The sequence below is a fragment of the Acinonyx jubatus genome, chromosome B2 (assembly GCF_027475565.1).
Source record: "Acinonyx jubatus isolate Ajub_Pintada_27869175 chromosome B2, VMU_Ajub_asm_v1.0, whole genome shotgun sequence".
Taxonomy (NCBI): domain Eukaryota; kingdom Metazoa; phylum Chordata; class Mammalia; order Carnivora; family Felidae; genus Acinonyx; species Acinonyx jubatus.
The window spans coordinates 3,862,504-3,875,741 of NC_069385.1; the positions used below are offsets into that span (position 1 = coordinate 3,862,504).

The window sequence follows — 13,238 nt, forward strand, 5'->3', positions numbered from 1 at the left end:
CTGATCTCCACAGATCTTTATCACCGTGGCTACCCAATGACTGTGGATCTGGAACTATCCTTCCCCTGTCAACATGGCCCGACCGAAGATAAATAATTTCGTATATAATGGTACAGAGGCCAGCTTAAATCTGTCCTTTTCTGTGGATGCGTTCTGAATGGATAGACGTGATCTTTGGCTACCAAACTGAGCTGTGGGCATAGGTGTGTATTTGCCGAGTGTCCTCACTACCCCCTCTGCTCTGACTGCAGAAGTCATCCTGGAGATTTGGTCCCTTTCATCACCACCATCGTCAGAGTAATCATTCAGTCACTCATCAGGCATTCAGTATAAATACTCTGATAGTTATTACTTAATACTTAGTATACATAAAGAAATAAATCAGAAACTTAAGAATTGTGCACATATTAGCACATTGATTTTTATTACCATTTATTTCCATTTTACAGATGAGAGTAATCTACATCGAAGAGGTTAAGTAACTTGTCCCTTATCGTACAGCTAGTGAGTAACGGACCGGGATTAAAAACTAGAATTGTTTGACCCCAAACCCTGAGTTCTTAATTACAGTCCTAGCACGTGGTTTGATACAGTAGGTGATCAGATACCAGAATGCGCATCAAGCTGCGGCGGTCGCGAATGCTCAACGCCACGGGCTTCGTTCATCTCACGTCCCCCGAATGATTCAGCCTGTGGCTTCCTGTGGTGAGACTCGCACCCACCCGGGCCGCATGGCTGGGGGGTGAGCTCGCTTGGTGGGCATGGGGTATTGAAAGCTGAGCTCCCAGGCCTTCCCTGAGGAATCTCTTTGATAGAGCTAAGCAGCACAGGGCTTTGGGGAGAACGATTTATGATTAATAATAATCTGTAAAAGCCTGCCGAGGACAGATGGGTGAGTATGCCCACCTGCTCCCGTCCTACCCTACCTGCTACCCGTGTTGTAGCCAGTGATTATCCTAGAACAGGCCTCCTCCTGTCGTGACCCTACTAACTACCTTCCCATGATTATTTCAGTTCTGACATGAGGCCTCTGTTGGAACTCTGTCCCCCTGTCACCGTTTCTCTGTGGAGACGATGCGCTTGAGCAGCACGGAAATTGTGTGGTTCCCACCGAACACGTGTGGTCGCGCGCTGCTCCCTGCACGCGTGCGACTCCTGGTCCCTCAGAATCCGTGTCCCCGCCCACGCTCTCCTGGAGCCCTTGACTGCACCTGTCTCCCGTCGTGCTTCTCTGCCTCTCTCCCGCTACACTGTGAACTCCTCCAAGGGTGCACTTCCCTCGTTTAGGGCCACGGCTAGAGTAGGTGCTAAGTATGCTGCAAGTACCCTCACACACGGGGAGACACTGCGGGCTGAGTACCTGCCAGGTGAGCGCCCACGTACGTTCATTTCGTGGTGGGAACGACACGGCCAGTAAGGAACAGCGCCCAGGTGTCGCACCCGAGTCGTTTCTGCGTGTAAAATGCTGGTGGTCTTATGCCTGGTTGATGCAAAATGGGACGAACTGGCTTGAATTAGCATAAAATAAACTTCTGACACTGTAACCTGGGAGATTATGGGAAACTTACCAGTTGATACGTAAAAGCATTAATGGGGTTTCATCAAGCTCACTGATGGGAAATTAGAGCTCTTAAAAGAGCTCAAGCTGTTTATCTGCTGTGTGTGGTTACTGTGTCTCCTTATTTTCTGTGCTTTGGAAGAAAAGAACGTGCTGAAGAGTATAGACTGGATCCTCTTGAAGGGAAGGGGCCACTTACTGTTTGGTGTTCATTTATTGCCTTTGCTCTTGCAAAATATTGAAGGAGGAACTGAAAGGATCCTAGTTACTACTTTTCATTGTAAAGATCCTCTCCTGAGCTTTTCCACCGAATTCCCTTTAATATCAAAAAATAGTCAAAGACATAATAAACTGAAGTCGCCAACAAATATACAGATCCTTTAAAATGGGTCTCCCTCTGCCACAGATCATGGATACTTACACTTTTGAGAATCCGATGAAATACTGTGCTTACGAAGGACATGTTCAGCATATGATATGATATATATAATATCATATATAATATACAATATATCATATGCTGGATGTGATATATATATACACATATATGGATATCATATATGTGTATATATATATGATATCCATATATGGATATCCATATATGTATATATATTTGCAGTGAGTTCACAACTTTGTGGTCCCTGAGAGGATTTCTGGAACCCAGGCTAAGAGGTCCCCGTTTTATCAACTGTGTGGTAGAATATGTTTAGACGTCATCACGTAATGGTCTGTTGCTGATAGAATGAAGCATTACATGCGTGTCGCGTGTGATTCCCCCTCAGACAGCCTGACAGTGGTGCACGTGTTCCAAGGACCCACACCAGTCTGATACGTGGTAATGGCTGGGGAGCGCGGGTGACAAAGTATTGAAACGGCCCAGCCGCCTCGCTGGAATTCGGGGCAGATGAGAGCAAAGCAGGCTTCCTAGCAGCAGGCAGAGCGGGGCTCTTTAGCCTCCTGCCCTGAGATTTCGGCGAGTGGACGTGGGACGGGGCTTAACGGCTAACGGAGTTCGTCCGCCTTCCCAGAGCCCGAGTCCCCTCCCCGTGGTGGCCGACGGGGCTGGTGGCTCTTCCTTGTGCCGAGGCCCTGTCTGCCGTCACGTGCACCCTTTGGCTCCGTTGAGCGTCCACCAAGGCGGCCGCCGGTGAGATCGTGCGGCTCAAATCGCCGACGCGGCCGGTTGATGTGAAACTCTGCCGTTGCTCTGCGGTCACAGAAGAGGCTTGTGCTGTTTCAGCAGATACTTCAGCTCAGCCAGACGTCAAAGAGTCGCGCAGTTTTATGACTTGAGAGTGAAATCACACGTATGAAAACGCCTTCTCAATTTAAAACGTTCCGCAGACGTCAGGCCTTCCTATCGTTATTGTCTGGAAGATACCCAAGTCTGGGGCGCCTGGGTGCCTCAGTCGGCAGAGCATCCGACTCTTGACTTCGGCTCAGGTCATGATCCCAGGGTCGTGGGATCAAGCCCCCAAGTCAGCACAGAGCCTGCTTGAGATTCTATCTCTCTCTCTCTCTCTCTCTCTCTCTCTCTGTCTCTCTCTCTCTCTCCCCCTCTGTCCCTTCCCCCACTGTCTCTCTTCAAAGAAGAAAATAGCCAACTAGAACTAACTCCATTTGCTGCATTTATCATAGGATAATGTAAATATTTATGAAAGCTTAAGAGTAGGTAAGAAAGATTCTGGTGATAGAAAACAAGTGGTGCAGAGGCACCTGGGCAGCTCAGTCGGCTGATCTGACTCCTGATTTCGGTTCAGGTCACGATCTCGTGGTTAGTGAGTTGGAGCCCCATGTCAGGCTCTGCGCCAACAGCATGGAGCCTGCTTGGGATTCTCTCGCTCCCTTTCTCTCTCTGCCCCTCCCCTGCTCATGCTCTCTCTCTCTCTCTTTCTCTCCCTATCAAAATAAATCAATAAACTTAAAAAAAAAAAAGAACAAGAAAACGAGTGTACAGCCTTGTTTCAGCATAGTGGGAAGGTGACAATGTTTCGGTGAGATGTCTGACTTTGTAAAAAAGTACACTTTCATAATTTCAAGTTTTTAATGTATTGTATCAGCCAATAAAGATAGCTTAAAACAAGTGAAAGCAATTAACCATCGATTACAGTAAGATTGTGTTGGCTAATCATGAATAATTGAACAGTAATTGATGAGCCCACAGTTGAATGCGTCTTCATTATTTCAGTCTTTCTTGTTTGAACAAATTGGCCCATTTTTATCTCAATTACCAATAAAGGCTTATAATTCTCAGAGGAAGAAGTTATTATAAAAAGTTTTTAAGAGATTTCATAAGCAAAAGAATGCTTCTGAGGAAATAGAGTCCAAAATGACCCACGTTTTGGTCTTGTCTAGGCTGACAGTCTACCGTCCCACCTCCCATGAGAACAGAAGAGAGGTTGGGCCCCAGTGTCTGCACCTCAGTGACGTGTGCTTTACATGAAAGTGTTGTTGCCTGTAGAGAGAAACCTTAATATGCCTCACTTAACTATTTTGAGGTTGTGGGACATTTTGTTTTAGGATATGGAAAAAGTGTTTACTGTTCATTAGACTTGAAGTGGATGAAGATACACGTGACTTTTTAAGCCCATTAATTTCCAGTATAATATAAAAAATGACCAAAGGCTTGCATTAGTTTAAGAAGAAATGTTTCTTACTTAAATGCATTTTCTAGTCCTTGAATTACTTACTAGAAATATCCAACACCAAGGTATGTATTCGAATCCCTGGGATTTTGTGGTAGCGAATGATGTTACGGTCGTTAAAGGATGCATTTACGCGGTAGCTTGGGTTTTGTAGCCTAAAGAGAAATCGCAATGTTGATTTCCTTCATCATTACAAACTGTTCTTTTGTTTCCCCCAAACGTGTCATTTGTGTGCCAGATGCCACTGGCCAAACTGTGTTGTTTCACGTGACGGGATGGGGACGTGTGGTGAGATGAGAGCTTGTGCTTCCTATTGGTGGTGTTTCTTTGTGTTTTTTCCATAGCTGGAAGGGCACAATATCTTCTCCACCCTCAGCTCCAGTGAATACGAACAGGTGCTTGAGATCATCCGTAAAGCCATCATTGCCACAGACCTTGCTTTGTACTTTGGAAACAGGAAGCAGCTGGAGGAGATGTACCAGACCGGATCGCTAAACCTTAATAATCAATCACATAGGTAAAAATAATTTTTCAAAGTTTAGAAGCCTAGGAAGTATTACCTGAATGAGCGTATCCTTAAAAACAGAAATGCAGTTTAGCATACGTTTGTATTTGAAAGCAGAAACAAAAGAAATTGTGTGTTTTCTTTTTGGGTCACGTGCACTTTATGCTGACTTTGCATATTTCCTCGTCTGACACAATTGCTGAGTCCACGGTGGGGATAATTAAAATATGAATTGCGATTTCAACTGCTCACCCAGGAACGGGTGCTTGCCAAGAGGCCTCTCCTTGAATTTATTTCAGTCCAGGGTTTTTAGTCTTGGGCTTCACAGATTCAAACTCAGATGAAAATGGATTCATTTTTCAGAAACCAGATCATCTTGGCCAAGCCAATGTGATTGACGTATAAAACCGGGATTCCGTTTTACTGATCTACAAACGTGTATTCTAGTTACCGGCATCAGAATATGGGCATTCGGTGTGGTCAGATCACTTGGGAAGCCGAGTGGCAATCCGGAAGCGCATTTCGGACATGCAGTCACAAGAGGGGTTAGATTACTTAAAATGCTCTAATGCAGCCAGCGAAATTAGTCGGAAATTATTTTTTCTGAGAAGGTGTCTCTTGCCCTGTGGATTCAGAAATACCTGAGGTGTGTTCACTGTGAAGCTGGCCACCGGCTGTACATTAGGCCTCGGTCCGCTGGCTAACCTTCCTGCTTGTCACTTGGGAGGTGTGACCGCCAGCTTTTATCGCTAAGACTTTCCCTTTGCCGTTTCCACGTGTGACCAAGGCCATCTTAAGTGATGCTGTCTTTATCTTAGATTTGTGGACGTCCATTTAGCGATCTCTTCTAGTCCTGCTGAACTTGGGTCTGTATTCTCTTTGTCCGGGTGCTTTCGTTCTTCCTCCGTGAGGCGTTAAGGACTGATCAGAACATTTCTTTCTGGAGGAGTCTGTTTGAAGGGTTTTAGAAGCCATCCACTCAGGTACCACAAACACAAAACACGAAGTCTACTAATGACTACGGATAAAAGTTGCCCTCTTCAAGAGTATTATATACACAGGATATAATGCTGTCCATTCCTTTGGGTAAGCCACAGTTGTGGGTGGTTCAGTCCGCCTTCAGACAGGCAGATCTGGATTTTGTGGAGCCTGAAACTTACACAATCTGGGGAACCTTGTTTCAAGAAAACAGAGACATCTTATTTTCCCCTCAGGCAGTGTGAACACACTGTCAGGGCCCTCCCGGCATCATGGAAGGGATCAGTGTGTCATGAAGGGCCACAAAGGTTCTTCCCAGCACAAACGTCTTCCGCCTGCAGCCCAAGGGACGCCCGTGATCTACAATGATGGTGTCTCTGAACCTGCAACGGGCTTTGTGTGCAGCTCTTGTAGGAACAGGTGTTTGTTCACAGTTCTTTCTTACAGCGGTGATGAGATGGGGAAGATATTACCCTGCAGGAAGGTAGTCTTCGGCTTACCCAAACCCATGTGCGTATGTCTTTTTTTTTTAGGTTATAAGTAAGAACCGTGTAATTAATACCAAGTTTCTTGTATATATTTTTAGCAAAATGGTTACAATAATAAGTATTATAAAATAGAAAATTAAAAAATCCAATTGCAAATATTATATTTGGTGCTTAATGCATATGTGTGTGTCTTAGTGGTGTATACTGTCTAGTTGTAGAAGATTAAATAATTTGGGGGCAGTTAATAATTTTAAAGGTAATGCATGTTTGCCTTAACAGTTCAACAAGGGCAGAAGTATAAGAAGAATGTTCTTTGTATTTCTCTTCAAATTTTTATTTAAATTCTAGTTAGTTAACATAGTGTGATCGAGAGAGAGCATGAGTTGGGGAGGAGCAGAGAGAGGGAGACACAGAATCCGAAGCAGGCTCCGGGCTCCGAGCTGTCAGCACAGAGCCTGATGCGGGGCTCGAACTCACAAACCGCGAGATCATGACCTGAGCCGAAGTCAGATGCCCAACCGACTGAGCCACCCAGGGGACCCTGCCCATCACCCATTTAGCCCATTCTTCCACCAACCCTCAGTTTGTTCTCTATAGTTAAGAGTCTCTTACGGTTTGCTAAAGAAGAATATTCTGTTCTTCTGCACTCCATGCCAACAGTCTATTTGGCATAATATCATCCCAGGCACTTGTGTGTGTGTGTGTGTGTGTGTGTGTGTGTGTGTGTGTGTATGTATACATATACGTATATACATATGTATATACATATGTATATATACATATACACACAAATATATGTAACATCTTGCAGTATAGAGTACTACATAAAGGCTTGTTAAACCTTTCCCTATATTGATGGTTAGACATTTCTAGTTTTGCAGTACAAATAAAGCTGCAATAAACTTGCTTAGTTAGTGTTACCTAGTGGTCCTTTATTTATTTGTTTAAAAAAAATTTTTTTTTAACGTTTATTTATTTTTGAGACAGAGAGAGACAGAGCATGAACGGGGAGGGTCAGAGAGAGGGAGCCACAGAATCCAAAACAGGCTCCAGGCTCTGAGCTGTCAGCACAGAGCCCAACGCGTGGCTTAAACCCACGGACTGCGAGATCATGACCTGAGCCAAAGTCGGCCGCTTAACCGACTGAGCCACCCAGGCGCCCCGACCTAGTGGTCCTTTAAAAATATGTGTTGTGTATTGCATGGTGCTAGAAATTTATGAACATAATACATTTTCTAAAAGGATTATGGAAACTCACACTCGTCCTAACATATGGGTGAAAACCATTGCTCATTAAATAATGCCATTTTCTGATAGCTCACTGCATTAAAGATCATCTCATTTTTTGTTGACTATTGTTCCTACTTCTATGTATGTGTGTGCTCAGAACTTTTGTATTTTTTGTTGAATTGCTTACTTTTTTATAAATCAGTTTGCAATTATATATATTATTAAGGATACTAAAAGTTTCTCTATGTCACGAACATTTTCTTCAGGTGATTTTCAAAAATTCTATTCGGAAATTCTTCTGACCATAAAGAAATTTAATTCCATGAGGCCAAATCTTTCATTTGTTTTTATCAAATCTGGTTTCCTGTCTTGCTTCAAATGGCCTCCCCCATCCTCACAGTAATATAAATAGTACTTAAAATTCTATTCATATATTTTTATAATTTTGACTTTCATAGTTCGATCTTAGTTCTTCTGAAGTTATGTCTTTTATTTATTCCCGGTGGGTTGAATCAATACCGTTTAATTAATTCATTCTTCCACTGGTTGAAGTTCTCATATAAACTTGAATAATTGTTTGGATTCCTTAAATCATTTAAATGCTAATTATCTAATCCTCAACTGTGATCATACTGTTTTGATTACTGTAACTATGTTGAAATTTATCATACATGCCCGGTAAGATAATCTTCATCTTCCATTTACCTTCCAAAAACTTTGTTGAAATTCTTAGTTAATAAATGAATTTTTAACATTTTTATGAAAAAATTTGCAGACTTCCAAAGAAGTAGAAATTATATTCAAAGTCTGCAATTTATACCCACTTCCTGCATTCAAAACTTGTTGACATTTGACCATATATTTTTACCTTTCTTTTGCAATGTGCCACTTGAATGTAAATTATAGACATCATGACTTTTATCCCCCTCATTGCGAATACTTAGAAAGAAAAAAATATCCTGCTGTCCGTTAAAAATATCCACGTTGGCATTTTGATTGTGGCTGTGTTTATAAATGTAAGTATATTGCCTTCAAAGACGTTGGCATGAGTCTTTAATACTGACCACATTTTATAGTTTGTCTACACAGGTCCTCTCGGTTTCTTGGTAAAATTTATACAGTCGTTTTACAGATTTTTATCACCTATGAATGTTTCTTCCCCTGTTTTTAACTGGAAATACAACTTCCAGTCTCCATAAAGTTATGGATGTCTGTATATTTCTCAATTTCACGTCGTGTGTTTAGAAACTTTATTAGGTGCTTACACATTTATGTTTGTTGTGTGTTCTTGGTGATTTGCCCCCTTATCAGGGTGAAATCAGCTCTCTTTTTGTCTGTAGTGCTTCTTGCTTTGAGGTCTTCTGTGTTACGAGCCACCCCAGCTTCTGTATGCTTCCTGTTTTACTCTTTTCCGCCCCTCTACTCTCGTCCTCCCTGTGTCGGTATTTACAGTGTGTCTTGTTCCCAGCAGTAGGTGAGGCCCGAAATCACTAACTTCACAATGGACCGTTCAGTCTGTCTGCATTTAAAGTTACTGTGTGTGTGGTTGTCTCATTACCTTGCTTGCTTCCTCTTTAACGCTTTGTTCTTTGTCCCTCCTCTCCTGCCTTGAGTTAGCTGCCTTGAGTGTAACGTTTATTTACTACCGAGGGACAAAGAGAGACAGAGCATGAGCATGGGAGGGGCCGGGAGAGGGGGAGACACAGAATCCGAAGCAGGCTCCAGTCTGAGCCGTCAGCACGGAGCCCGACGCGGGGCTCGAACCCATGAACCTCAAGATCGTGACCTGAGCCGAAGTCGGCCGCTTAACCGACTGAGCCACCCAGGTGCCCCTTCTCACTGGCTTTTATCGTTACACCTCTTTATGTTTTAAGTGGTTGCTCTTGAATTTACAGTCTTCATTTTTATCAGGGTCTTTGAATTTCTATCATTCCATTTCTGTATAATGTAAAAACCTTAAAAAACAACCCACTGATACCCCTTTTTTGTCTTTTATGCTGTTGCTAAGTATTATACTGATACATTAGTTCTGTATCCCAGATAGGTTGCTAACATTTTCAATTAAATAGTCAATTGGTTATTAAAGAGTTAAAAAGAAAGAAAAATAATCTGTCATATTTTCACATATATATATACATATATATGTATATATATATGTATATATATATATATATATATATATATATATATATATACACACACACACACACACACACACACACACAGTTTCCAGTGCTTTGCATTTATTTGAGCAGTTCCAGATTTCTATCTGGTATCATCTTGTTTTAGTCTAGAGAACTTCCTTTAACATTTCTTAAAGTATGTGTTGACAGCAGTTTCTTTCAGCCTTTATCTGAAAAAAACCTTTATTTTGGCTTTACTTTTCAGAGATTTTTGCAGGACTGACAATTCTAAGTTGACAGATTTTCTTTTAGCATTTTAAAAATGTTCAGTTGTCTCCTGGCCTTCATTTTTTTTTTCCTGATGAGAAGTCAGTGGTCATTTTAATGGTTATTCTTCTGTATATAACATGTCTTTTTATTCTGGCTGCTCTTAAGATTTCCTCTGGCTCCTGGTCCTGCTTCAGGTCCTTCCACTGAGCCATCTGGGACTGTGGGCTGCCGATTTCAGTGACATGTAGATGACTTTCCACCGTTATTTTTCTTCAAATATTTTTTCTGCCCCATTTATCACTTTTTTCCCCTGCAGCTCCCATTATGCATGTGAGAGATCGCTTAATGCCATCTTAGAAGCTGCTAAAACTCTGCATTGTGGTTTCAGTCTTTCTCTTCTCTGTCCCTCTGTGTGGGTTAATTGGTTGGTCTGTGTCTTTAATTCCACTGATCCTTTCCAGTGTTCTTCCCAGTCTGTTGTTAACTCCATCCAGTGGTGTATTTTAGCTTATTTAGCTTATAGAGTGTGCTTTTCAGTTCTGAGATTTCTTTTGGGTTCATTTTTGTAGCTTTTATGTGTCTCTGAAAATTCCTTATCTCTTCACCCTTTGTACTCAAATACATATTTTTCTGAAGATTCTTTGACATATCAGTTATTTACAAATTCTTCACACTTTCACCATCTGAGTTTTCTGTGAACCTTTTTTGTTGACTATTTTTTCTCCAGATCATGGAGTACATTTTCCAATTTTTTTAAAGATTTATTTATTTACTACATTGTGGATAATATGCTGTGTTATCTTTCTGGATTCTGTTACCTTTCTCTGAAGATAATTGACTGTTACTCTAGCAGCCAATTAAATTCTTCATGGATCACTCTAAACTTATAGATTCATGCCTTTAAGCATTTTTAGGGTGGTTTCTGTTTCTGTTTTGACCTTGGTCCATAGGTCACTAAGGATATGAGGGAAATATGAATCCAGATTTGGGACCACAATCTCTGTGGCTCTCTCATGGTTTCACTTGTGAATTCTGTCAAACCTTTACGGAAGAAAGAATATCAATCTTATACAAAATGTTTATGAAGAAGGGAATTGTAACCACCTTATTTTATGAAGCCTGCATAATCCTGATACCAACATCTGACAAGCACATTACAGAAAAATCAAAGGGGCGCCTGGGTGGCTCAGTCGGTTAAGCTTCTGACTTCGGCTGAGGTCATGATCTCGGCATTCCTGAGTTCGAGCCCTGCGTCAGGCTCTGCGCTGACAGCTTAGAGCCTGGAGTCTCTTTCAGATTTGTGTCTCCCTCTCTCTGTCCTCCCCTGCTAACACTCTCTCTCAAAAATAAATAAACATTGAAAGAAAGGAAAAAAAAGAAATAGTAAATTAAAGATCAATATTCTTCATAGACATAGATGTAAAATTTATAACAAAGTCTAACAATTTCAGTCACACACAAAAAACATAAAACATAACAAGTGGCTTTTATCTCAGGAATAGCATTTGCTAATATAATTCACAGGAATATTCAAAATAAAGAAGAAACTATATGATCATTTCAAAAGATTGTAGAAAAAGCATTTGACAAAAACCCTTATTAGTGGGGGGAATATCTAAGCAAACGAGGAATATAAGGGATCTTATTTAATTTCTTAAGGAGCATCTTCAAAACACTATACCCAGTATGATGATAGTGGTATATAAGGGTTTTTTCCTCAAGTCTAGAAGCAAATGAAGGATGCCCACCATGATCACTTCTAGTCTACTTTGAGCTGGGAGTCCTAGCCAGTGCATTACAGTGAGAAAAGGAATTAAAGTCATAAGCGTTGAAGGGAAAAAATAAATCTGTCCTTATTTGTAAATCACATGCCATCATCTACTAAAGATAAAATCGTAAGGAATCTCCAAAAAGTCTGCTAGACTTAATAAGTGAATTTAGCAAGTTTACAGGGATATATGGTCAACATTTAAAAAAAAAAAACATTTATTTTTATATACGAATAACTATCAATTGGAAACTGAAGCTAATAAAACACTTCTACTGGCTATGTCATTTAAAAAAAACACTTGAATAGATTTAACATGATACATAAATCTCTATACTAAAAATGCAGAACATTTTTGAGAGAAAGAGCACTGTATGGCTAGACTGATGTGTCATGATTATGAATTGCAAAAGTCAGTATTGCTAAGATGCCAATTCTCTGCAAATACTCCTCCAAAAATGCAATCCCAGTTGAAGCCCTATCAGGCTTTTTTGTAGACATTGACAAGCTCACCTCAAGTTTAGATAGAAATACAGAAGGTCTAGAAGAGTCCAGACAACTTTGACAAAGCAAAAGCCCAAATGGAGGACTTAACACTACCTGCTTTCAAGGCTTACTATAAAGTACTAGTAATCAAGACAGTGTATATTGGTGTTAGGGTAGACAAATAAATTGGTGGAACAGGGAACAGGTTACAGAAGACATACTATGTAGCCTGTTGATTTTCAACCGAGGTGTCAATAATTCAATGGAGGAACAGATAGTCTTTTCAACAAACGGCTCTTGAGTTACTGAGTTTTCAGTTGGATGATAGACTTAAATGTAAAAGCTAAACTTATAAAATCTCTAGAATAAAACATAAGAGAAAGCCTTCATGACCTTGGGTAGGCAGAGATTCCTTGGCACACAAAAAGCACTAACCTTCAGAGATGTTGATCAAAAGGTACATGCTTTCAGTTGTAAGATGAATAATGTCTGGGGATCTAAGGTATAGCATGGTGATTATAGTTAATAATACTGTATTTTATACTTGCAATTTTGCTAAGAGAGTAGATCTTAAGTGTTCTTATCATACACACAAGCGTAACTGCACTGAAGGATGTGTTAATTAATTTGATTGTGGTAATCATTTCACAGCGTATACGTGTATCAAATCACCGTGTTGTACAACCTAAATATATACAACTTTTATTTGTCCATCATATCTCAATGAAGCTGGAAGAAACAAGACAAAAACACTAATCTTCAAATGATAGATTGGACTTTATCATGTTAAGAACTTATAATTTTCAAAACAACCTTTAAGGAAGTCAAAAGTGAAGCCACACCATGTGAATGTGCCAAGCCTGGACCAGGTGCTGGATATGCAACAAAGGACAAGACAGCCGCTTGCCCTACTCCTGCCCAATGCAAATTCTATAGAGAGACAAAGGGATGTTGGACTTCATCTGAGGGAATGGGAAGGTTGAGAGAGATTGAGACGGGAACAGCCATCCACATTGGCCCAGCTCAGCTCCAGACCAGGAACACCCTCAAAATAAAATTTTGTTCTAGGTACTGCCATGGGCTGAATTGTGTCCCCCGCCCCACCCCCCTCCCCCCCAAAAAAACTCCTGTGTTGAAATCCTAATTCTCAGAATGTGGCCTCATTTGAAGGTACAGTCTTGAAAGAG

The 13,238-nt window shown here is 41.0% G+C and overlaps 1 protein-coding gene across 7 annotated transcripts in view; it reads left to right on the forward strand.

Moving 5' to 3' along the window:
- PDE10A (phosphodiesterase 10A) overlaps positions 1-13,238 on the forward strand; it is a 608,599-nt gene that overhangs the window by 569,661 nt on the left and 25,700 nt on the right. For all 7 annotated transcript variants that reach the window (XM_053222003.1, XM_053222001.1, XM_053222000.1 and 4 more), the window contains one exon: positions 4,548-4,720. In XM_053222003.1, the coding sequence (XP_053077978.1) occupies positions 4,548-4,720 (173 nt within the window). The remainder of the gene's footprint in view (positions 1-4,547; positions 4,721-13,238) is intronic.